Source organism: Astatotilapia calliptera, chromosome 23, assembly GCF_900246225.1.
Source record: "Astatotilapia calliptera chromosome 23, fAstCal1.2, whole genome shotgun sequence".
Taxonomy (NCBI): domain Eukaryota; kingdom Metazoa; phylum Chordata; class Actinopteri; order Cichliformes; family Cichlidae; genus Astatotilapia; species Astatotilapia calliptera.
In genome coordinates this window covers 6,986,458-7,013,666 of record NC_039323.1, presented here as the reverse complement: position 1 = coordinate 7,013,666, position 27,209 = coordinate 6,986,458, and the positions used below count along the sequence as shown (strand labels likewise).

Here is a 27,209-nt window from a genome sequence, read left to right as displayed (position 1 = left end):
ACATCAAAGCATTACAAGGACAAAATGTCCCTTTGTGCATCTGTGTGATTGTGCTATTCAAAATGAATAATGTTTTGTGTCTTCTATAGTCTTATAAACAGTATGTAACACGGATACAATATATACAAAATAGTGAAAGGTTTTCAGCTTTTAAATGTATAAGGTTGCGTGTTTTTGTGTGTGAACATGAGTGTGTGTCTGTGCAATTCACTGTGAAGGATATATTTCGACCTCTAATAAAAGTCAGCATATCTATACATTACAATCATTGCCATTACCCAGGTGACATACACAAAGTCACAGTCACACGCGTCCAAGCATAAAGGTGCATGTATATGTGCATTCGCTATCACCGGTGTGCACTCCACTTTGAACTTATAACCACTGACATACCTTCAAAATATTAATTCATGTCGTATGCGCTTTCTTTACTATAATGTAAATTATTAAATATATAAGACTTGGGCTTGGTCAGTGTAAAAGAACGTTTAGGTTAAGGTCTGGTGAAGGTTAGGATCTGACAAGCAGCAGTTATGGTTCCGGTAACAATCCAGAAAACAGAATATATAATTAAGTGTGTGTATCTGTGTGAGAGTGAGTCGCTCAAATGAATACTATGAATGGATGTTTCACAGATATGGACTGACAAACAGTGGTGGAAGGAGGAGAAGAGCAGGGGATAAATGGAGAAAGGGAGGGGAGAGAGGGAAAAGGCAACCTTGCTGCAGGGAAGACTTCTGCACAAAGGCTCTCTGTAGGGTCTCTGTCCAGCACATGTGAATACCCCAAGGCTAAGTACTCACACATATAAGCAGTAATATATACGCATGTAGTCACATACATATACAGACCGAAAAACAGATTTCACTGGGGCGGAAAAGAAACAGGAAGCCCAAGGGCAATGTCTTCTTCTTTAACAAAGAGGCATTTTATAACTTTCAAAGAAAAAATATGAGGAATACCTTACTCCAGAAAAGGTCACTGTTGCTTTGCAATAGCATTCAATGTTGCTTCCAGCTCCTAACCTTAGCCTTGCTTTCTTTAATTTTTGCAGTACACTGACATCAGAATATCTTAACCTGAAGACCTGAAGGCCCTACACAGTCCAAGGCTAAAACCAAATATTTTCCAGTCAACTAATGCTTTAAATTTGCTCTCCAATAGTCAGAGTGTCACACTATAAAACAATAACATAACATTAAGCGTTGCATTGCATTGCAAACACTACTCTGAACACCACACTGTCTCAATAACTCTAATACACAATTGATTTGTCTTTAAAGGGATAATGTAAATATTACTTTATACACTCATCAGTCACTTTATTTGCTATATCTTGCTAATACTGGGTTGGAGCCCCTGTGCTTTCAGAACTGTCTCAAGTCCTTGTAGCACAGTTTCAACAAGGTGCTGGAAAGATTTCTCAAAGAATGTGGTCTGCATTGACATGACAGCATCACATATTCAGCCCTCTCGTATTCCACCACATCCCAAAGGAGGTTTGTTAAATTTATTTATTTTTAGTCTGAATTTTTATCTGGACCTAACTGAATACAATCTGGTGATTGTGGAAGTTATTTAAGTAAAGTGACCTCAAACCAGTTTGAGATGAGTGCACAACTCAGTTTTCAGTGAGTTGTGCACTCAGAGATGCACTTGTGCTTACCTTGGTTTTAACACTTGGCCATTGTCCTCTGACGTCTTCCACTGACACAGCATTTTTCCCAGCAAATTACAGCACACTGGATATTTTTGTCTTTTTGTGACAATTCTATGCAAACCCTAGAGATGGTTGTGAGGGATGATCCCAGCAGATTACTAGTTTCTGAAACACTCAGACCAGCCCATCTGACACAACCAACCAGGCCACATTCAAATAAATCATCCATCTTCCCAATTTTGATCTGAATTGTTCGTCTAATTCAACTAGATGCATTAAGGCGCTATCATATCAGATATGATTGGTTTATTAGATACTTGTGCTAACGAGCAACTGAACAGGTGTACCTAATAAAGTGGCTGGTGAGTGTAGCTGTTTGTGTCTCCATTCTTACAGACAGGCTTTGTAATGTCCATGGATTGTCCTCACTGTCAGCTCTGCAAACGACATAATTCTATATTTCACTTCATTTGTCTGCCTCATTCACAAGGCTCTTCGATTTTCAGCCATGTCTTGTCACAGTGAAAGCTGCAGCTGTCACGGTACTGGGTCGTGTTTGAGTTTTTTTATGTATCTTTTGTATTCATTTGTGTTTTAGTTTAGCTCATCTAGTTAATTTCTAGGTTGCAGTTTAGTCCTTTGTTTTTTAGTTGTTTCTGTCATCTCCCCCCGTATTGTCTACCTGTCGTGTTTCATGTCTGCGTGGTCCTTGTTGTCAAGTTCGTGTCATGTCTATGTCTCCATGTTTCTTGTTTTATTTTTGGAAGAGTCTGGTGTTCTTTGTTCATTGTATTTAGTTTCACTGCCCCTGTCCTGTCATTAGGTTCACGTGTGTCAGCTGTTCTTCTTCATGTGTTTCCACTTTCCCCTGATCATCCCTGTGGGTATTCGTGTCGTCTGTGTACCTCCCCTCTGGTCAACTTAAGTGTTTTTCAGGATTCTGTGCAGTTCTTGTTAGCCATTTGGTTTATGTTGTTTTTCATGCATCTGCACAGCATTCTGTTCACAGTGATCATAGTTATTCCTGTCAGTCATGTTAGTGTTTTTCCAGTTTAGCTTTCTGGTTAGTTACGGTCTCTGTCCCTGTTACGTTTTGTCTACTCCCCTCTGTATCAGCCCAAATAAAGGCTCGCTTTCAGTTTAAGTTCACTCCCGTCTCCTCACCTGTGTTCGCACCTGGACCCACAACACACACCTCCGCACGGTCTGTCTCCACACACCGTAACAGTAGCAAACTGCTGGCACAGCCACTATGCCTGCAGGGAGTGGAAAGAGGGCAGTGCGCACGCACACAATGGTTCAACTAATCAGTTACTCAGCTAATTGTTTGAGATGTGATCTAGACTCCGTTAACATATATTACTGTGGTGTTTTTGCCTTTACCTCATCCACTACATTCAAATGCAAAATGATCTCACTGGGCATCATTACATGGATCTATAGTAAGTACACCAGAAGAGAAATAATGAAACACCATCAACCAGGCAAAGTGGGCAGCAATCCATAGGCCCCAGACCACCAAGGGCTCCAAAAGACCCAAATTTACTTGATGTTTATTAGCTTTGGGTAATTTAAATAACTGCACAAAAATTACCAGTCAATTACATCAATTCAAGTGGCCCATGCAGTGTTGGTAATTTTATGCCTTTCTCTTTTTAAGGGCCCTGAGTGTACATAGTACACATACCTAATTAAAGTGTCATTTTATGAAATTAACACAATAGGGGACACCAGTCAATTTTCACCCAGAGCCACCTCCTAACAAGTTAATCTGGTCCTGTAGGCATGTGGACTGCTGTGTGCACATGTGGGAGAACACACACGCCATAGTAAAGTACACAGATCTATACACCTTGGCACATATACCCTCCTCCTTTCATTCTCACCCTAACTGGGTCAATCCACCATCTATCTACTCTGCTGGGGGAGGGAGGAGGAGACAAGGGTTTGCTGAAATGGAGGAAGCAAACACCAGAAAAAGCTGCCTCCCTGGGAATGATTCCACTGCTGGTAAATCTAGGACAGCTGAACAAAGGAAGTGAGGATGGAAGGAGGTAAGGAAGGAAACAAAACAATAATAGATACCAGAGTGCCATCAAAATGTAAAAGTTAGAAAGTAAAAAGCATAAAAGCACAAGGTGAGGCAATGATGAGAGGGTAGAGGGCAGGATGAGAGAAGAGAGCGGCTGTGGAGAGGACAGTGGTTTCATTAGTGAGATTGATTAGATGAATGGAGAAGCTAACAGCCTCTCTGCTCTTTAGCTAAATGCCATCTCTGGGCCTATCAGCACCGGCTCCAACAACAACACATAAATTAGAGAGAGAGAGGAACAGACAGAAAGAGAGCACAATCATCATCATGAAGCACACACAGCAGATTATGTCTGCGGAGGTCTGAGATCACGAACAACAGCAAACAGCTGATCACCTCATTTCTTTGCAGGAATGCAAGCAACGGCATGGGCATGCTTTCTGTGCATCTCCATCTGTGTTTCCAAATGTGTTTGTGAAAAGGTGGTTGGAAAACTCAAGCCTGCCCCTGATTTTACTCACTTCACTAATCTGCATACTATGATCGCCCACACTTACACACACAGACACACACACACACACACACACACACACACACACAATTACTAATGACATTCACCCATCCTGAGGGCTTCTTTCTAAAATGTTGCCTTTTACATGGAAACCTAACAAGTGTGAAATTAGAAAGGTTACCAAATAATTTGCACACACACAATAACAAAGCGTGTGGCAGGAACTGGAGCTCAGATGGGGAGGAATTCCTAATTGAAAAAGCCTCTTCCTTCCAGGAGTCTGCTGCTGAGGAAAGACAGCACAATAAGGTAATTAAAAAAAGTCTGAGTGATGCGGCAGGGTTTATCTCAGGATTGTCACACGCTGACTGATAGGAATTTACATAAACAAATCATATTTTCTGCCTTATTAACTGCATGTGAAAATGTTTTTGTGAAGTAGAAAACCAAATACTAAGAACTACAATTAGTGTGTAGAAAAGCCTTCTTCTTTTTAATCCTCCCTTCTTGCTCCTTTGTCAGGAAACAGCTTTCCCACTGAAGTGTCTAAGTATGGTGCAAGGACATTCTCTACAGAGATCAATACAGTACAGCTCCTGATATCGTACAAGGCCATGCTCCTAATCTAATGCAACCTCGCGTTAAGCATTATTCTTGTTGAATTTGTAATTAAAATAAAAGTTGCTGTTGACATTTTAGATTTCTTCCTATATGCAACACAAATGTACACAAGTGCAGATATATTTCCCAAAAGTTTATCGGCTTTATCTACTCCTGAAACTACCTCAGCTAAAAGGAATGCACCAATCAATGTAATTCAATAATTCTACCTGTGCTTTTCCTGCTTTAGTCAAACTGTCTGCTGTTTAACAATTTTACTCTTTCCAATAAATCCCCCCGTGCTCTCTACTCCATCCTCATCCGTTTCACTTCAGAATATTTACAGTGCACGAGCCTCATTGTCTATTCACACTGCTTGTCATTTGAGTAGTCTCAGTCTGTCAACCAGGTGATGTTGCTTCATTCATCAATTTCTCCAACTTTATGAAGCAAACAAGCACAGGGACTTCAAGCAGAATCTTTACACGACAAGTTTTCTCTTATTTTGTGTGAAAAATCAAGTGTTTAAAGTACATGTGGTTTAATAATGATACCGACAACCTACTGCGGTGTACTGTTGTATAGACACATATTCCCAACCAAGAATATTCACATTTTCACAGGTACCATGAAATATAGGTTAATTACAGGTACAAACCTATATTTAAAGAGGGATGAAACCACTGTGACACCTCACATTGGCTTCTGAATTGTGAATTTTAAAGCATGCACTTTACTGTCCTCATATTAATGCATTCATTTTAGAACTTTATTCACCAAAACAACGAAACACAAAGTACACACGGTTCGATATTTTTTCGATACAAAAAAATATTCATGCCTTTTTAATTTGTCATTTATTAAAATTATAAATATATATTTTAACTCAAAAGTACAGTTTTTAAATGTAATGTTGCTGAAACAACATAATAATAAAAAAAATTTAAAAAAATCTATCTGATCAAGAAATCACTCATCTTTGGAAAAGAGAGTTTATTACAGAGAAATGGCTCTTTCCAAAATAAAAGCTATACTATACGCTTCTTCTGGGCTATATTCTCAGCAGCATATTAAACATATCAGGTTCCCATAAGGAGAATCATGTGCTAACGGCTGTCTAAATGACTCGGGTAAAGTCGGGTAAAATGACATTAACGCCATAATGTGGCAAATCTCCGTTAACGAGTTACCGCGGATCGCCCCGTGCGTGGGGCTGGACGGCGTCAGCACGTTAACAAGCTAACTGCACTAACGCACTAGTTCCCACCAATGTAATTGAGCATTGCGTGGCACATCCAACATACTGTTTTACTTTTGTCCATGACGCGCTTACCATCAGGGTCATACTTCACATGAAAACCAAAATAGTTCCAAACGCCAGATCTGAATGAGGGTGGGGGAGGTTCAATTTCGCGTTGAGGCATTTGCTATGTTGCAACGAGCGCTCGACAGTGCAGCCTAGGCGGAGTAGTCGAACGCAGATCCACTGAGCTCTCAACACAGACAGCATCGTCAGAAAGTTGATAAAATAAATTAAAAATTTTGTATTGTTCAATACATATGCGTACCGAACCGAAAGCACTGTATCGAACGGTTCAATACCGATACGAGTATTGTTGCACCCCTACTATCTATCTATCTAAATATATTTGCTGAACAACATGGAAACCTCTGGATACAGCTTCAAGTAGCAGCTTTCAGTACATCTGCATTGGCTTCAATTATAATTCATCAGAGGTTTTAACTTTTAATGACTTTTATTAAAAGCTTTTGATCCCAGATTGTCTTTGGCTTACGAGAAAGTGTTTGTGAGAGAATAAATAATTCGATTTTCTTTATTTTTTTAAGGATATGGTTAATTGCAGAGCTACATCAGCTGGGTGTGAGACAGGGGATATACAGTAACATCTGCTCGGAGGCACTGACAGTCACCAGTAGGCTGACTCTCCCCAGCTATCTTCACCTTTCTACTTCCCCTCTCATCATTTTCACTCAGGAAGGAGCACAGTTTGCTCTATTAAATCTGTAATGAGATGCAAATACGATGCAAATCCCTCCCAGAGGAGTGGACTGCTGCAGGGAGGCTATCTGATGTCAGCGTTCAAGAGAGAACCACCGCCTCAGGAAGAAACACAGAAGAGAGTGGATGTGTGTCTTAAGAGTGTGCACATGTCTGCAAACGTATCGGAGATGGGGAAAAGGCAAAGCGGTTGAAAAGCGGCTAGGGCATTGATTGCAGCTGTAGAAAAATGTTTTTGATTTATCTTGGACACAGGAGCAGAGTGGGACCTTCAGTATCACTGCATGGCAGAAAAATTCAGTCGCAGAAAAATAATACCCTCAATCTGTCCTCTGTACAGCTCCAGATAGGAGGCTGGAAGAGAGAGAGAGAGGGAGGGAGAGAGAAGCGAAGCCAGAAAGAAAGAAATATAAGGGAAAAGATGGAGATTGGGAGGGGGAGTCAAGGATGCAGCCATGCCTGTTGACAAGAGAAAAATACACCTTTCAGAGAGAAATAAAGCTTCACCTCCCTCACTGCTGCATTCCCTCTGACATAGCAACTCATCTGGCCTCGCCACGCTCACACCGCAGAAAGAGAGGAAGGGACAGCGAGGGAGGGAAGGAGGAGGAGGAGAGACAGGAACCAACACAAAAAAGAGAAAAGGAACGTACATCAATCTGCTTTTCTCACATCAGCGGTGAAACTATGTTTGCCTCTAACACACACTCACATCATTCTTCCAATGCGTGCACTGTTGTATTGAATTTTGACCTACTACATCTATGCTTTTCAGAGATATGAACCTTGAGGCAGACTCTTGGCATCAGTCCTGTGCATGTGCTCTGCCTCATCCACCTCACTGTCCAACTGTCCACCATCTTTTTTCCTTCCGTACCAGTTAAAGCTAAGCCGTGGCTCAGAGATAAATATATAAAGTTGAAGCTGGACACAAACATACACTTTCCATCTCTCTCCTCACCCTCGCACACTTACTAGAAAAAGAAAAACCCAAAGGGACCAAAGATGGTGATGAACCTGTGCTATTTTTAGCTGTAAACATAAAAATAGCATGTTTAAACCCCCAACACAGTAGGTTTTACTGACCCAGTATGACACATTTATGATTTACAGATGGCAATGATTTAATAGCACCTAAAGTCTGTAAACAGATATCTGCTTATGAATATGCAGAATCTCGAATGTATTTTCAGCAACATAACATAATGACTCAGAATAAGTATGTAAAATAAGGTTATTGGATGGAAAATTTAAAGCTCTGTTCATCACACAGCCACAAAGTTAAGTAATGTTTCTAGTAACTACATATATACTGTTTTGCATATAGTCATGTGGAGAGAGCAGTGACCAGCGAAGTGAGTTTCATCATTTAAGAGGGACATATGTGCATGTCTATAGCTACATTTCTCACAAATATTTTGTTTTTATGGAATATGTAGTTAATTGTGACTCTATTACACCTACAGGGCTGTTCATTCCAGTATTGGCAAAAATATCAGAGAATGGTAAGACACTGCAGTGTTATTTTCAGCATTAGGGCAGAAATAAGAGGGCGTAAAGGAAAGGATTTTGGAGACATTCTGATCATTATACTCCCAACATACCTATTTGGTCTTTTCACCTTCACTGTCAAACCCAGTGGTTATAGTTGTGTATTCAAAGCACACAATCTGCTGCACTACATTGCATTGAATTGCAAAGGACAACTCACACAGCCCGAACGGTGCTGTCAGACATGGCATCGCAGACAGCACGAAATGCAAAGTACAGAACAAGTCTGACTACACATAACTGTGCAAACACATACGCACACATTCATACATGCAAAAGCACACTGCTGATGTCTATTCTCGTGTGGATCTGAAATGTAGCTAAAGCTCTGCAACTCTAGCATATACTGGATTTAATGCGACAATGCTCAGTAAACAAGGTGAAAACACAGTAAGATAATGCAGTAACACTGTGAAAACCACCCGACCGTCACATTTTGAATGACACACCTAATGCTGCCCTGCACCTTCCTCTCTTATATTTCTACTCTTCCTTATAAGCAGTAATGAAAACCCATTAAACTGCTTTGGACTGCAGTCTCTTCCTTTTTCCAGGCTGATAAAGAAGACGCACAACTCTGAGTTGGTTCCTGGGGCCATGGTCGAGTGAGCTGCACTCAGACACCTGCTGCTCATTAACGACAACAGGCAAAGGTGACCACTTCAATCAGGATATTAAGACTGGGAATGAAATGGGCAGAGAAGGTACATCGGGGGAGGACAAAAAAAAAATGGAGGAGACGATTGAGTGTTTTTCTTTGGCTTTGTGCCCAGATGCGGTGTTGTGTCCCTCACCCAAGCTCAGCTGCAAATTTCCTAGCATTCAGGTGTGTGTGCACGCTTGCCCTGTCCACCTGACATCTCTTAACAGTAATAATGTATTCCCTCCTATTAATATGTTATGGATCAGCGAGTGTATTATCGATCGGCCAGCTCAGCTATATAGTTACCCTGGTCCGCTGCGCCCTCCACTTTCTCTCTTCACCACTGAGGTATCTCCTGTGTTAAACCTCCTGATAGAATACCCTTTGTCTTACAACCTTTCCTCACTACTTTTCTTCCATTTAATTTTTTTTTTTTTTTTTTTTTTTAAACAGGAACTCAGAAGTGCACACTCATCGTACTTATCATCTTGCATAAGCACTGATCAATAAACAGGTAAAAACAACATACTCTTGACCTTTGCGCTTGTGGGCATTGCACTAAAAAAAAATCTACCAACTGATGATTCAAGGAATATAATAATGATGAAATTTACTGGTTCCAGCTCAAACCAGAAGAGTTTGGTGCCTTAAAAAAGAAATCTATATTTGGATTGAGTACCATTTGTTTACCAATCATTGTTCACTGCTTGGACTGACAACATACAGGCATCATCTTGGGTTCAGATTCCGATTTCATAGACTTAACTGAAAAAATGAATCTACAGGGTGGACCATTTATATGGATACACCGAAATAACATGGGAATGTTTGGTGATATTAAAGTCCTGTTTGTGGCACATTAGTATATGTGAGGGGGCAAACTCCTCAAAATGGGTGGTGACCATGGTGGCCAATTAGAAGTCGGCCATCTTGGATACAACTTTGGTTTTTTTCAATAGGAAGAGGGCCATGTGACATATCAAACTTATTGGTAATGTCACAAGAAAAACAATGATGTGCTTGGTTTCAACGTAACTTTATTCTATCATGAGTTATTTACAAGTTTCTCTTTGTTCACAGCCATTGATTGACATGTCGAAGAGGTTAACACGTGAGGAGCGGATCGAAATCGTGTTGATATCTGGTGAACGCAGTAACCAGGTCATTGCAGAAGATTTCAATGCAAGACACCCTATGAGACCACCCATCTCCCATGCTACAGTTAGCAAACTGCTTGCTAAGTTTCGTGAAACTGGTTCAGTGTTGGATTTGCCAAAATGTGGACGCAAGAAAACTGTCACTAATGAAGAAACATCAGTGGCTGTCCTAGCTTCATTCAGCAAGAGCCCACAGTGTAGCACTCGCCACATGTCACTGGAGAGTGGCATTAGTCGAACATCCCTTCGGCGGATATTAGCTACTCACAAATGGCACCCTTACAAACTCTAACTACTGCAGCATCTCAACGAGGACATGTCACGGCGGGGTGCGCCGATGTGTGCGGAAACAGGACCCAAAAGCAGATGATGACGAGGAATAGTAATGATTAACAGAAAAGTGAACCTTTATTGCGATGACGGCAGGAAATGAACCAAGAGACCAAAGCAAACAAGCAAAACACTGAACTGACAAAACACTAAGAAACAAAACACTAAAGGTACTAAGACCAAAAACTATAACTATGCCCGAGGTGGAAAAATAAACAGACTATGACTCTGGTGAGAATAAACAGACGAACCGACAATGACATGCAGAAAACAGAGGGCTTAAATACATACATGAGGTGATCAGGGGAAGTGGAGACACATGGGGGAAACAGCTGACTGACATAAACCTAAATGACAGGACCAGGAGGAGGAAAGCTAAATGCAATGAACAAAGAACACATGACACTGTCAGAATAAAACAGGAAATACTAAAACTAGACATGACAACACAACTAAACAGACCTAATACGTGAAGAATAATACAAGAACCCAAAACATAGAAAACCAAGGGAACAATAATAAATAACAGCTTAAACTAAAGCTAGATAGGAAATGACACAAAAACTAATCACATATCAAAATGAAAAAAATACAAACATGAACTCAGAGCGCTGGGTCAGAGACCCAGCCTGTGACAGAGCCCCCCCCTCAAGGGCGGATTCCAGACGCCCGAAACCAACAAGAAAACAAACACAAAACAACCCACCCGGGGCGGGCGGAGGGGGACCAGGCCGGAGGGCCGGAAACAAAACCAAAAACAAAGCACCAGAAGCACACAGGCCAAAAACAACAAGGGCACAAAAGTCCGAGACCCAGCTTCAGGAGGGCGACCATGAACCCGGCAGAACAGGAGCGAATGGCGAAGCGGTTCAGGCGGCCGCCCTGGAGGCCGACAGCAAAACAAGAGAAAGTTCAAAAGTTCAGGAGGCCGACCAGGAGGCCAACGGTCCAGCAGTCCAAAATCCATGAGCTCAGGGGGCCGGCCGTGCGGAAGGCGACGGCGGCGACTCAGGCGATGGCGATCAGGGGGCCGGCCGTGCGGAAGGCGACGGCGGCGACTCAGGCGATCAGGGGGCCGGCCGCGCGGAAGGCGAAGGCGGCGCCCAAGTGTCAGGCGTACCGGCCGAGGCTCGGAGGGCACAGGACCAGGCGACGCTGAAGCAGAGGCAGGCCCAGGCGTAGCAGAAGCACAGGCAGAGGCCGGCCCGGGCGTAGCAGAAGCACAGGCGGATGCAGCCGGCCCGGGCGTAGCAGAAGCACAGGCGGATGCAGCCGGACCAAGCGACGACGAAGACTCGGATGCAGCCGGACCAGGCGACGACGAGGTGGTCGCAGGTGGCGGCTGGACAGGCTCCTCGGGCCCTCCAGCTGATGCGGCGTGAGGCTGAACAGGCTCCTCGGGCCCTCCAGCGGAGACAGGAGGCTGAACGGGCTCCTCGGGCCCTCCAGCTGACGTGGCAGGAGGCTGGACGGGCTCCTCGGGCCCTCCAGCTGACGTGGCAGGAGGCTGGACGGGCTCCTCGGGCCCTCCAGCTGACGTGGCAGGTTGCTTTTCAAGTTGCAGCAACACACAGCCTATAGTGGGGGAAATGAGTTTGTTTGAGTCCTCAGATAAGGCTGCTGCGGACGGCTGAGATGGCTCCCCCGAGCTCTCAGCAGGTGAAGGTGGTGGCTGAGGAGGGGACCGTGAGGATATCAGAACTGGAGACTGGAAAACTGCAGTCCGAGCTGGCGACTGAACAGAAACAGTCTGAGGCACAATTTTACACTCGTTGAGGGCGGGGGGAAGGCAGTCCTCTGTGCCCACCTCTTTACCACAAGTGTCCATGAACTGAGTGGGATTAATGTCTACAGACCTTGAATCAGCAGTCATAGTGCTAGATTTCTCAGAATGACTGGGTGTCAAGCTGGCCACCTGAATGACGTTCAGGGTGCCGCCTGTGGAAACATCACTTAGCAGTTCTTTATTGGTCTCCACGGTTGAGTCACACACCCTGTTATTTTTAACCTTCACGTCACAGGAACCTACAGTACATAGGACACGAGTTTCCACCTCAGGAACGTTGGCTCCATGAGGTCCAGCAACGGAAGCAACACCTGAAACAGTACTTTGTTTTATCAAGTTATTACCATAGCTTCCGTTATCAGTGGTTGTCTTCTCAGTGGAGCTAAACACAGTGTTCTCTGACTCATAACATGGCTTTGACTGCGTTTCATTCATGGGAGAAGTCATGTCAGCCAACACAGTTTGCTTAACACTTAAAGACTCAGAAATGCAGCCCGAGTTATTCGTTGCTCCTTTAGTGCGATTCATGACCATCTCTAGGTGAGCATATTTAGACGCACAAGACACCGACTTGACCATGAATTCACAGTTCACCGGATCACTAACAGATCTTAAATCCCGAGCAGGATCATTACTGGTCTTCAGAAAAACAGTTTGTAAAGATGGGTTACAGTTATTAACCATGGGATCCAGAATATTGATTTCTCGCAACACAGTTACAGGAGCTAAAACAGAGTCAGTCTTTGATTTAACAGCATCATGGACAAGATCCAAGTTCTCTTTGGCTTCTCTCTCAGCTCTATTCAACCTGGTGCTTTGCACAGTACAGCACGATTCAGACAGAATCTCAGACTCTGAGTTGTTAAGCTGCTTTTCTTGAAAAATACTCACATAACTTTGATTCTTAACAGATAAATTTAAACAAGGGCTGGTCACAATGTTACAGTCTCTGGACACTGCGCCAGGGGGTTCGTGATTTGCATTGTGCACTGGTGAAGTTTCGTTAATAAACTCTATGGAACAACAGTTCTCAATAGGGTCTATACATGGAGAAGTTAAATTAACACCGTCCGTGGAGGTCTTCCCTTGTGAGTTGACATTGGCTGTCATGCTAGTAGGGCTGCTGCTAGCAGCCTCACTTGCAGTCACATGAACCCCGAACGCTGTGGCAGAAATAATTTCAGTCTCAGAGCTTGGCTTGGCATGGCTCATTAGTTTACAGCCGGGCCCCTCAACCGGCAACACAGTCTTAATCACAGAACCCTCCTTAGCGGAGACGTGAGGGGCAAAAACAGAGTCGCTCACCTCCGTTTGTAGTGCGGCGCGTCGGTGGCGCGCACGCCGCTTTCTCTTGACAGTGGGAGACGGCGGAGCGATGGGTGGAAGTCCCTGGCAGCTCCGGGGACCCCCGAGAGCCAGTCGAGTTCCCCGGAAGGAGTGCTCGTGCTCCGGAATGAGCCATGGCTTCCACCGGAGCTCCTCCTCCAATAGAGCGCTGAGTATAGTCTGACGTTCGTCGTGGTCCAAATCTATGGTGTCCAGCGCTTCCTCGCGTTGGACCGTGGCAAGAGTGTGACAAGACTGTGACGAGGGTGTGGAAACTGATGAGCTGAGAGGTGGTACCGCTGCGGCGAGTCTCAGCGAACCGACCCGAACCGTCTCAGGCTCGCAAGGCAGCAGCAGTGATTCCTGTTCGTGGTTTTGATGCTGCTGCGGTGGCAAAACCGTGCGAACAAAATCCTGCACATCCTCCGGCAATCCCGCCGCGTAAGCAGGATATGCAGACAAAATCTGTTTTAGCTGGACTCTGGTTGACTCCTTCTCATTCTCCTGTCTGCACGCGGAGTAGCAAATCCACTGTCCGCGGAGAATGGTCACCTGAGTGCTGAACTCAAAAAAATCCTCGCAGACATCCGCTGGGTCCATACTGGACAGTTCGTTCTGTCACGGCGGGGTGCGCCGATGTGTGCGGAAACAGGACCCAAAAGCAGATGATGACGAGGAATAGTAATGATTAACAGAAAAGTGAACCTTTATTGCGATGACGGCAGGAAATGAACCAAGAGACCAAAGCAAACAAGCAAAACACTGAACTGACAAAACACTAAGAAACAAAACACTAAAGGTACTAAGACCAAAAACTATAACTATGCCCGAGGTGGAAAAATAAACAGACTATGACTCTGGTGAGAATAAACAGACGAACCGACAATGACATGCAGAAAACAGAGGGCTTAAATACATACATGAGGTGATCAGGGGAAGTGGAGACACATGGGGGAAACAGCTGACTGACATAAACCTAAATGACAGGACCAGGAGGAGGAAAGCTAAATGCAATGAACAAAGAACACATGACACTGTCAGAATAAAACAGGAAATACTAAAACTAGACATGACAACACAACTAAACAGACCTAATACGTGAAGAATAATACAAGAACCCAAAACATAGAAAACCAAGGGAACAATAATAAATAACAGCTTAAACTAAAGCTAGATAGGAAATGACACAAAAACTAATCACATATCAAAATGAAAAAAATACAAACATGAACTCAGAGCGCTGGGTCAGAGACCCAGCCTGTGACAGGACAACCCAGATCGGCGCACAGAATTTGCAGAATGGGCAAAACAAAAATTGGAACAGGACCCTCAGTTCACGCAGAAGATTTTATTCAGTGATGAGTCAAACTTTTATGTGAATGATGAAGTTAACAAACAAAACCACCGCTATTGGTCTGACACTAACCCACATTGGATCGATCCCTCCAAGACTGTTGGAACAACAAAAGTGATGGTTTGGTGTGGTATATGGGGTACAACGATAGTGGGTCCATTCTTCATTAATGGAAACCTCAAGGCCACTGGATATTTGAAATTGCTACATGATGATGTGTTTCCCTCTGTATGCACTGAAGCTGGCACGTTCCCTGAGTTTTTCCAGCAAGATGGTGCACCACCACATTATGGGTGCCAGGTCCGAGCATTCCTAGATGAACAGTTTCCTGGAAAGTGGATTGGTCGTCGTGGGCCAGTTGAATGGCCCCCAAGGTCTCCCAATCTGACCCCCTTAGACTTTTATCTTTGTGGTCATCTGAAGGCAATTGTCTATGGTGTGAAGATAGGAGATGTGCAGCACCTGAAACTACGGATACTGGATGCCTGTGCTGGCATTTCTCCTGCGGTGTTGCTATCAGTGTGTGAAGAGTGGGAGAAGAGGGTGGCATTGACAATCCAACACAATGGGCAGCACATTGAACACATTTTATAAGCGGTCAGAAACTTGTAAATAACTCATGAAAGAATAAAGTTACGTTGAAGCCAAGCACACCATTGTTTTTCTTGTGACATTACCAATAAGTTTGATGTGTCACATGGCCCTCTTCCTATTGAAAAAACAAAAGTTGTATCCAAGATGGCCGACTTCTAATTGGCCACCATGGTCACCACCCATCTTGAGGAGTTTGCCCCCTCACATATACTAATGTGACACAAACAGGACTTTAATATCACCAACCATTCCCATTTTATCAGGGTGTATCCATATAAATGGCCCACCCTGTACATTAATCAATATTTGTTTAGCTGGTGAAAAATATCAGTAATTAAGACAAAAAAAAAAAGAGAGCAGCCTTCATCATTTGTATATGGTGTAAACTCAAAAGAGAGGGAGAGAGTTATAGTTAATAGTTAACAGTACACATTTACTGCTTGTAATCTATCAATGAAGCTTTGTTTTAGACAGTAGGTAAAATGAGCAATTCAATGAAACGTATCACAATTACCTGTGTAAAAAGAAGACAAATAATCAAAATGTTAATTAACAGTGAAAATAATGACTAAAAATATCCCTATATTAATTATTATGTAAAGAGAAAAATTCTCCTATAATAAAGAGAAGTATACTCTGCCAATACTGTAATCATCTCCTCTCCAGAAAGAAGACAGTATATGTGTTCACTGACGCAACTAACACAACATATTCCAACACCATAATTGATGTTTACGTTTCTACTGCAATGCATTTCACTTACACACTCCTTTGGATCAGTCTGAAAATTAAAAAAACAACAACAAAAAAAAAACAATTAGCGTGCATATTTATTGCTGCACCAACATTATTTCTAAACGTCAGTCTCGGAGGGAAGCCAACCCTCTGTTTTCTATTAACAGGTTTTGTTCTGCTCCAATAGTACTTTTCTAAAAGTCAATGCTGGCTCAAGGAGTCCAGAGCAGAAAGTTCTCAAACTTATAAACAGTTCTCACAAGTAGAAATGTACAAAGCACTCGAGGTTAAACAATTATTGCATTACATTTAGAGAATGGACCAGCCGCAGACTGGAACTGGACAATTTGCAGTATTCTTTTTTTGTACCAATACCAGCACCTCTCAAAATATGGAAAATGAGACCACACTTCATCTATATACAGTGGTCCTTCACTATAACGCGGTTCACCTTTTGCAGCCTCGCTGTTTCGCAGATTTTCTTTGTGCAATTATGCACAAAAATAAATACTTTTAACAGCACATTGTGTTCTGCGTCATGATTGGCTGTAGACCACTGTCAATCAATCTCCTCCATGCTGTGTCTCCTGTACAGTACAGAATGTGTTCTGCTTGTCAAATTTACATAAATCTTCAATTGCCAAAATTCTGCTTCTGAAGTGCTGTACTGCATGTTTATATGTTTTGTCCCCAACGAACACAACAATTTCGACGAAACGTTTTGCAGCATCAAAGGCACCTGCGATAGCACCAAAAGGGCAGAGGAAGATGCTAACCATCTCTCAAAAAGTTGGACATCTGGACATGCTAAAGAAAGGCAGAAGTTACTGTATTTTTGGGATTATAAGGCGCATTAAGCGAAACAAAACAGTCAGATAAGTCATACTTTACTCAACTCATTCTTTTTGCTTCCTCTACTTCCATATCATTGATTCATTAATGTTGAATACTCTCTCAGCTGCTCTATTCCCATGTTCTGGACCTGAAAACAGGGTTTGATCTTTGTTTCATTGTATAATACTGGACTTATTTTTCTACCAAGGTTTGAACTTTGAGGGTGTTTAAACAAGAGAGAAAAGTGTGAAAATGTTCATGCCTGTCTGAGAAAAGTGTATAAAGTGTGTAGTGAGGGGTTTTACAGCCTTAAAACATCTATAATAATTGTAAAAAATAAAGCTGGCTACTTCACGGATTTCACCTATCGGGGGTTATTTTTAAAACGTGACTCCCGCTATAAACGAGGGACCACTGTATAGCATTATTTTAAGGCTTTTTTAAATGCAACTTCAATATCTGTAAACTCTTTGCCACCTACCTTGGGACATTACAGTTTTCAAAATACATCGAAAAGAAATCTAAACTCATAACCATAAGCTATTAAACTGCATCACTCCCATACACACACCAACACACTTCACGCACACCAGGACCCATGACATTCATAAGAGGAAATGAAAAAGAGCTTTGTCCTGTCCTGGGCACTGCCATGCAAGACAGTGATTGTGTTGAGTCAATGTGATTACCTGGGAGTCACTCTCTGGAGGGAAACGCTGCTGAGTTATCACAGTCTTATTATTCCCAAACTAATATCATAGCCTGCCAATCACTTGCTTGCCTTTCTTAACCACATGCTGACAGGTGTGGTGTTGCACACATACTGTATGAGAGGCATAAACACACATAGACAGGAGTACTTTTAAACCGAAATGCATCCATATAGATCTGCACATGGTGAGAAGTAATAGAATGCGCAGAGAATGAATGAATGCACCCAGACACACGTACAATCACTCAACCACACAGGCTGCAAGCCAGCAGACATTCACACGCAAACTTCCTCAAAGGGCCCCAGGGTGAGGAGAATCGTCCTCTTCATCTGAAGTAGGGAGGAAGCCCATTGGCCAAATTAGATTGTGCCATTTCCTGACGGAGTTAAGCATCAATCTGCAGCACTGTGCAGTGATTCGCAGTGACCTTGGCCTATCACAGCACAGTGTCTGGGAATGCTCAGAGAGGCTCTTAATCAGACCTGGAGGACATGGGGCCTATGATGACATTACTCAGCCTTTATCTCTCTACACACGTCCCACTGTTTCTCTGTATGTCTGTCTCCCAATCTGCCTATTCCATTCGTTGCCTCTCAGCTCCAGGATGAGGAGGTGGCTCTACAGCTCAAATGGACGCTTACTTAACCTGACCTCTGGATGTAATCCTTGTCCATTGATCCAATTCTACGCTGAGCGTTTGCCCTCACAATGCTGACCAAACACAGAAAACGTTTGCCCTTTCGTATCAAATCTGACCTATTTCACTCATTCCACTCAACAGGTACATCAACAGGTCAGTTTCTGCATCCCGTCCAGCATCCATCCTCAGACAACACATGCATAAAGGACCATCCCTTAAGCAATACACACTCATCCTCAATCCAGGGCTACTGCAGGCCATATGTGAATGATGAGACTGTGCTGAGATGGAGATAAATGAGCCTTCATTACAGCCATGATAGCACAAAGCAGCACCAGAGAGAGGGATGGAAGAAGAGAAGCTTTCTTTTTTTCATCTCACCCTTCCCTCATTTACCACGACCAAGGTTCTTAACACATAAAGGACACAAAAGGACACAGTACATTTGATAAATATGTGCATTCATAGAGCCGTCACCTATATATACACATAAATACCATAAAAAAATGTGCATTTATATTGCTTATTTATGCGCCTTCACATGTATTTACAGTTCTTTAAAGCAAATTTCATCCATAGAGTCTATATAGCAAACGCCTACGTGGTAAATGGAATTCTCTGTCAGGACCTATCAAGGAAAAGCTTTGCCTTCACATGGATAACACACTTCTGCAAACATACACACATTTGTGTACGCATAACTTTCTCATTCCCACAGCCATGCTGCATGCCAAATGAATACAGTAAAAGCATACCGTTTTAGGTACATTTGGCCCATTTGATGATTGAAAGAGATTTGTAAAATCCAAGATATAAAAAGCCTGTCTCTTTGTTGGCAGACAGTGTAAGGAGAATGTAATTACATTTTTCCTCTCTTGGTTTAACAAATGATGTTCTGCTGTACGAAGGGTACAAAGTTATGAGAGCTGCACAGCACCTGTACGCACATTCAGACACACTTGTACACAGAAAATGTAGCACAACAAACAATGTGATATTACAGCTGCCAGTACAACACAATAGACCTCTGTTTTTTTTTCACACAAAGTAATATTACCACTCATATCCACTCTACATCAGCGCCAATTTTCACTGTGCCAATTTTGAGCTATAGAAATAGAGGAGCAAGCCAGAATTTTAATAACCTCAAGACTAGCAAAAGCCCAGGAGAGCGTACGTATATGTGGAAGTAGATAAGTGTGTGCCGGCTGCTGAGTCACGGATCCGTCTGAGCCAGTTCTCAATAGGTCAAAGTCAAGATGTTACCTAAGAAAGACATGATGGGTTGTCAAAAAGGAAAAAGGAAACGAAATAACAGATACTGAATGAGACCATCCTCAAGGCATGCAGACCAAGCCTTTCATTCTCCCTCATGCACCCACAGTACATGTCCCCTTAGGCCTCAAGTTCAGGCTTTGGCTGTTGAACAAACAAATGCACACACAAAAGAGACACAAAAGAAATTACTGATACACTCGACTGGCTCTAAGCCAATCGAATGACTTGCATATTCTGTCTTGGATATCCCCACCTAGCTGAGTGTACAATGTAGAAATTTAGTGCTAAAAACGTCCAAAATGAGTGATTTAACTTTTTAAAAATGAGCTTGGAGAAGAGGTTTTCTCAACATGGGCTCTGCAGCACTGATCCTGTACTGCTCAGGTGCCGCTGAGCAAACATGACAAAATGAATAAAAGGAAGGTGTAGCCAGAAAGAGAAAAAGCACCACCACTTGGCTATCCATCATGCAGCATTGCACCTTATGACTGAGGTACAGTCACTCCGCTCAACTAATCTGATATCGGCTCAAAATATTTTCAGCTTTGTACCTTTTTATCTGGCAACAAGTCCTGTAGTGAGACAATACTCTAATACATTTAATCTTTTCATAATGAACACTCCTACATATCAGTACCCCAAAAAATAACTAATACTATGATATTACTGTACAGAAGTACTAAATTACATTAATTAAAAGACGCACAGATGCTCCCAAATATCTGTGAGAGCATACTTCTCTAGCCTGCAACCTTGAGGCAGCGCCCAGCCCAAAGTGATGGATATTCTGATACAGACGTTTTTCTTGCTAGCCAAGTCCAAGCCAGTGAGAAAAAACACACACACAAACACGTCTGTCATCCTCGCTGAGCAATGGCTGGCACAACATACATCTCCCTCTCTCTCCTGTTCCATCCATCTCCAGTATTCTCCATTTATATTTCCTCTGCTCTCCTCATATCAGCATCTCTATATCTGACTTCTGTAAGGATGTATTCATCTACAACATGTCACAGAAGAATATCTCCCTCTTAATGCTTATCTACTACTCTTACAACTCCTCTCCTGAGCTTTGTACTTCTTAGTTAACTTGAACACTTGCACTGAATTTCAGTATGAAAATAACATGCTGCTGCAAAGAAATAAAGTCTATTTAACTCATATAAGGTATCCTCTCTACTTAGTCACTCACAGCCTCCGAATACAAATTCAAACACAGAGCAGAATCTCTCTTACTCATCCCTTTAAGTGCTGACACACACCTGATGGATCCTCCGCTTAGTCCCGTTCCTCCTCCTCTGCTTTGCCACCACACCACGAAGGTCACTCCCGGCCCACTGTCGCTCTTCCTTCTCCTGTTTTCCTCTCCTCTTACTATCTGTCCTTCTCCTCCTCTCTCTGCTTTGGTCAGAAAGAGAGAGAAGAAAATCCTTCCACAGACAGGAAATCCTCAGCTAGAGACAGAGACACTTAAAGATTGTAAAGCCTAGCTGCCGCTGAAATACACAGGAGCTGCTGACTGACTGAGCTGTTAAAGTGCTGGAGGGAGGCTAGCGTGGCTACGATACGGTCTGCACCACAGCAGTGTACAGACACATGAGCAGCCAGAAAGCTCAGAGAGTCGCTAGCTCAAAGCTCACCGCAGCAGAGCTCCGAGTCAGCAACCTAGCCCCCCACCCTCCCCTCCCGCCTGGCTCACTCTTGCTCTGCCGCTGCCCCCCTCCTTTCCTCTTGCACAGTTACCACATTCCACCTAATAGCAGAATCCTCTCTTCCTCACTTTCTTCTTCATTTAACTAAAGTATACATCACTCTCATCCCCAGCTCAGGCATTTCCCTTCAATCAGACAAGAAAATCCTGCAGCTGAGATGTAGGTAAAATCTTATCTTCTCACTAATATATCTTCAAGGCAAGATTGTGTTAGTGAACACAGGATGAAAAGGACACCTTAAAAGCACCAAGAAGAAAGTCAAAAACCTGTTTCTCTCTTTTCTTCTTTCGGCTCCTCCCTTTAGGAGTTATCACAGTCGATGATCTGCCTTCATCGTACCCTATCCCCAGCATCCTCTTCTGTCACACCAATCCTCTCCGTGTCCACCTTTACTAGATCCATGAATTTTCTCCTTGAATTGTTTACCTCTTTTCCGCATGTCTGGCTAACTTTGTCTCTGAACTACTCAACCTGAGTTGTCCCTCTGATATATTAATTTCTCCTCCTCATCCCCAATAAAAATCTTATCACCTTGACCATTTTGTAAACCCTCCCTTTCACTGTTGCTACAATCCTTCAGTCAAATGTGTTTAACTATACATTTTGTTTCTTTTTGAAACAGCAACATGCATCTACCAAGCAATCATCTCATGCGAACATGTCCATAAGACCATTTTCACTCTTTTGCTAAAGGTAAAATAAAGATTAAGTTCAAGTTTGGGAGTTTTAGTCACCTCTTCAAGTGATTTTACGCTCTTACTTTGTTCTCTTTTTCTCTACTATAATGATTACTTGTCAGTGAGTGAAATTTTAGTTGGAATAAAAACCTGCAGACTGTGGGCTGTCTATTGATTGTGAAGTTCTCTGTCTGCCTTTAAAGAAATAAAAAGACATTTCATTTAAACTTGGCCAGTAACCCCTTCAAGTTAGTTTCCTTCCAACTGCTATTTTGTAAACATGTTCTGAAAATCTCTTCTTACAACTTGCACTTGTGCATTTGTAATGTGCGCTGGATCTTCTTCAGTGTGTCGAAACAGCAACCAATCGACTTCACTTTGGGGAAAAGTAGAAAGTTGAGTGGAGCCAAATTTGGCAAGAAGGTCAGTTGGTGAGTGAAGATTCAATTGGTGCGGCCAATGGAAGCATGTAATGCCACTCTTTGAGTTAAAAATGCTCCGTCAGATGTCTCATAACAATACAGTAAACCCTTTGGGCATCAATTCACGGTACATAACCCAGTGCATGTCAAAAATTGATGAGCATGCTTCTGAATGATGTTTCACTAAAATCTTCTGTTTGATCTGACACCAATATCAGCAACAGTCTTAACAGCATTACAGTTGTGTCAAGAAGATGCTGCTAAAAAAGTACTGCCCAAGCAGACTACCTGGAAGAAGAGATCAGCCAGATCTAAATGAGACAAGATTTTCATTTTTTATGGGCATACTTGTAGAACTGTATGATCACAGCTATTTGTCCATACCCCTAGCTGATTTCTACCAAATATTTTTTATACAAAGACAGAGATACAGAGATGAAAAAAAACCCCAAAACAGTTCTGTTCAGCTCAGATACTCTTTTTTTTTGCTTACCTTTTAACACAAATAAGCAACATACAGATCACAAAAAACCATATACAGTCAAGAAGACAGCAATAAAAGAGGGACACAGTGGCCCCAGATTAATCTAAATCCACACACCACCACCTTCACCCCCACTATTTATCATTTAAAGTATTCATCCTCTCCAAACCTAATGCCCTGACAAAGACAAGCTTATTCAGCCCTCCTTAACACACAGATTAGCCACAGACAGACTACACACACTGAGACCCACATAGTGGAGTGGAAAGAGATGAACACATAAAGAGTGGGAGGGGAAGTCAAGTGGAGCATTGCCCATTGGGGAAAAAAAGAGCAATCCAGGAAAAAGAGACTGCAGTCACTGTATCAGAAAGGCTCACTTTGGACAGGTGTTGGAAAATCAATAATTTACCAAAATTCTGTCTGTTGTTATGACAGGCACTAAGCAGTGCAGTACAAAATAATACTGCAATATCTTTTGTTTTTAGAGTCACAATGTCAATTATGACATCATACATTTAACACCATTTCAAGGCAGGAAACACTATTTGAGGCTTTGAGGACACACAGTGACTACAATTTAATTTAAACCTCAAGTGGTAACATTGTGGTATATGACTTCAGTCTTAAGTAAACTAAATGATTGTTTCTTACTGACTGAAATAGCATTTATTTTGGAAACTAATTGATAGTCGCTTTAGCCAACACAGTGAACGCTAATATTTATGCCTAAAAACAGCAGTTCTTTAAAACGGACATCTAGACATCACAGAAAAAGTAAGCATGCCATGCTACAAATACTGGCTCGTCTATACATTTGTTCATTTCCTAACATGTCCCAGCCAAGTTGCACACACGTAATTTTTGGACGATTTGGGGAGAATTAGGTCAGAATATTTTCCACAGCTCTCACATGTTGCACACAGTCGGTCCGCTTTAGACAAATTCGCACCACTGGGAATACTATGTGCAGTTTAAACAAGGTAGCTGCCTGGGTAGATTGTGCAGGACACACGGCACCCACTCTCTTAATGTAAATGCAACACTCGGACTATCAGTTGCAATATTCTTCGCAATCTAGCATAACACTGCACTGAACATTTGATCTGTCACAGGCATCTCTGTGGCGTAGGTACTATAGACAGAATGAAAGATGGACACAGACATCAAGATGTCAGCCACTGGTTTTGAACTTCAAGCTTCAACCTTAGTGTTTTGGAATCCTTTTTACTTTTTGGCATCATGGAGTGCTAAATAACGCTAACTTGGTAGGCAAGCTGCCTTAATCAACTATACAGGTGCAATGCAAAAACAGAAATATGACCTCATTAGTGTTGAGTGACAGACTTATAAATTACTAGATTTAGATATTTCACTCACTAAAACTGCTGCACTTCTTGGACGGTGTAGCGCTCACACTAAGCCATATTGTGTACCAGATAATTCCAGATAAAAATGCTCCAAAAGGCACCAACAGCATAAACACAGCAAAGAGGTCCAGTTTAATAAGTTAATAGTGGAGGTGAAATCTGGGAGAAGCTGATCAGCTTTAGGTATCTGAATTGGCACACCTATCAATATGGCTATCCCCCTAGAGGCCAAATGAGGCTGTAAATGACCTTTTTTTAATGCTGTACAGTTGGGCATTTTAATTTGGGTGTTTATAGAGATTTGGAGTCAGCCTCAGTTGGCACCTAGAGGAACGGCAGTTTTTGCCACTTAAGCATTAGCTTAATTTTTTAGCCCTGGAGATCCCCCATTTGGTAAGCACTGCAGCGAATGTATGAAAGCAGCTTTTTAGTGTGAATATGATAATTAAATAAAATGCAAAACATATTTTTATTAGTATTTTGCTTGGGTTTTTTTTTTAAACATAATTACTTTTTAAAAGCTTTCCGAGCAAGTGAACAGCACCTCTCATCTGTTGTTGGGCTCACATCCGATTGAGTCTCCATAGGAAACACTATAAGCAGGGAAAGCCACTTTTCATGGGAGCAGAGAGAAAATAAAAAACTCATAAAGAGTCCATCCCTGAGCCCTGCCGGCTTGTAGAACAAACAGCTAAAAGGATATGAAATAAAGCCTTCACTCAGTCTTCTCTAAAAATTTCTTCCAGCCCTCTCTACCCTTTCTCTGTCTCTCCATCAGTCTGACTGTGCTTTCAACCCTCACTCTCCTCTCTCATCTGAACAAGGACATTCAGTACATCACCACAAAAAAATGTCATCTCCATCTCCATCTCTACTCACAGCTGTTGCTATGGTCACAGCAATAAACCTGACTGTGCTGCCTCACTCCAAACTGAATGAGTGCTTATATAGGATGTGCTTCTGCCCTTACATGTGTCAAAACTATGAGAAAACAAACATGTATGCACCTGCATCGTTCTTCGATGGAGACCAAACTGTTATGAGGAACCACTTGAGCAGTCAATTGACAGCTGTCGAGTGTTGCCATAGGGGCAGATTGATAAGCAAGCGTGTTAACTGGCATTTGACATAGAGGAGATAGATTACGTTTAGGTAATGACTAGCTGAGTGGTATTTAGATGTGGAATGCTGTTCCATCTCCCTGGCACTGTCACATGCTCATTAAGAGCATTAGAGCATGTCATTAACATACACACATACGCTCACTAAAGCGTAACATTAAATAGATTTAATTATTTAAGTTTCTGAGTCTCTGAATAACGACAACAAGCTCACAGTGCATTCAACTTCCAAACAAATGACTCGTCAGTACATTTCTAATTAGTGCAGAGAAGAGGAAAAAGATTGGTATTAACCTGGGCTTACTCATTCTGTGTGTGTAAAATGTGTGCGCATATGTGTGTGTATTCATTCTCAAGTAATTATATTTCCAGGCAGTGCTGAGTAGAGAGGGGCAGGACTGTGTGTATATTCCATTCGGCTTATCAGACGTGTCCAATCCTGAGGTAGATCAGATCGAACAGTAAAAGCTCATTAATTACGGATGGTTGCTGAGCGACAGAGAAAAAAGGCAGTGAAGGGGGGGTGAAGAAGCAAGGTGAGGGGACAGATGGGTGAGAAAAAGAGGGTAACATGCAGTACTGGAATGCTGAAGCTGAGATATAATAATTAGAAATCGTGTTCTCATCGTCCTCTGGTTTGAGGAGTCAGCAAGAACCACTTTGGAGATCAAAGGTTAAATGTTGCCAGTCATCTCTGTTGATGGAGGTAGAGACTAAACGCTGTGTGATCCTTTCCAGCATATGAAGGAGGATCACACAGCATACACTTAAAGAACGTCAGATTTCAAGAAAATGTTGTTATACAGAAAACTGCATTTGTGGAAGATATCCTTGAAATAAAATTTCAGCTGAGTTTCACTATAAGATTATACTTCTGCAAATTTGCAAAATCATGCAAATTCTTTTCTTAAGAGAACATGATTATCTGAGAAACAGCGATTTGTGAGTCCTGTTATGATGCCAGGGATGAACCCAGCCTCTAATAGGTAATACATTTTAAAATGTGTGTTGTGATTTTTAAAGGATAACTAAATGTTACTTACCATTTTTTACTAAATGCAGCAGTTATTTCAGGTTAAGAATAATACACAGCCTATCCAACCAAATAGGGAAAAGGGACATAATGTTAATGGTAACCAGGAAAGAAGAAAACACTAATCAATTTTGACTTAAATGATTTATAAGCTTTTTGAATCTGTTGTAATATAATATTTAAAACCCCTTTTCACCTACTGCTTCTGCATATAGGCACAGGTTTACAACATTACAGCTTCATTAATGGCTCAGTCTAGAGTACCAACACAATCGATATCTTTGCCTCATCGAACACAGCACTACACATATCACTCCCTTGTATTGCAGCTAGTAATAAGACATTACCCAACAACTATTTGGTTTGCAGGAAGGTAACAAACTGTTTCTTACATATTAGGGTGTTTTTGCTGTATGTGGCTGGAAATAGTAGTCAAAATTACTACGCATCTGAAATTAGCCAAAAGGCAAAGTCATTTTGGTTCTTTACCCTCCAGCAGTTATTTTCTACCTGGTTCTAAATCATGAATTCTGGTCAGTATGAGGATTTCCAACAGCTCTTCCAAACCATCTGTGTATAACTGTCACTGCTTACCAGCCTGACACTATTATATGCCTTTTACTATA

General features: G+C 42.1%; 2 protein-coding genes across 3 annotated transcripts in view; both read right to left on the bottom strand.

Annotated features, from left to right (window-relative positions):
• Window positions 1-21,401, bottom strand: part of dab1a (DAB adaptor protein 1a) — a 227,994-nt gene extending 206,593 nt beyond the window's left edge. For both annotated transcript variants that reach the window (XM_026158479.1, XM_026158482.1), the window contains exon 1: window positions 21,027-21,401. The gene's annotated coding sequence lies outside the window, so the exon portion shown is untranslated. The remainder of the gene's footprint in view (window positions 1-21,026) is intronic.
• On the bottom strand, window positions 13,393-14,411 carry LOC113016034 (uncharacterized). Its single transcript, XM_026158493.1, has 2 exons — window positions 13,596-14,411; window positions 13,393-13,453 (listed from the first exon to the last, which is right to left on the bottom strand). The coding sequence occupies exons 1-2, from the start codon at window positions 14,214-14,216 to the stop codon at window positions 13,436-13,438; spliced, it is 639 nt and encodes a 212-aa protein (XP_026014278.1). The 5' UTR covers window positions 14,217-14,411; the 3' UTR covers window positions 13,393-13,435.
• Window positions 21,402-27,209: the final 5,808 nt, after the last annotated feature.

Coding starts and splice junctions, on each gene's coding strand:
- LOC113016034 (XM_026158493.1), bottom strand. CDS start 14,216: ATGGACCCAGCGGATGTCTGCGAGGATTTTTTTGAGTTCAGCACTCAG.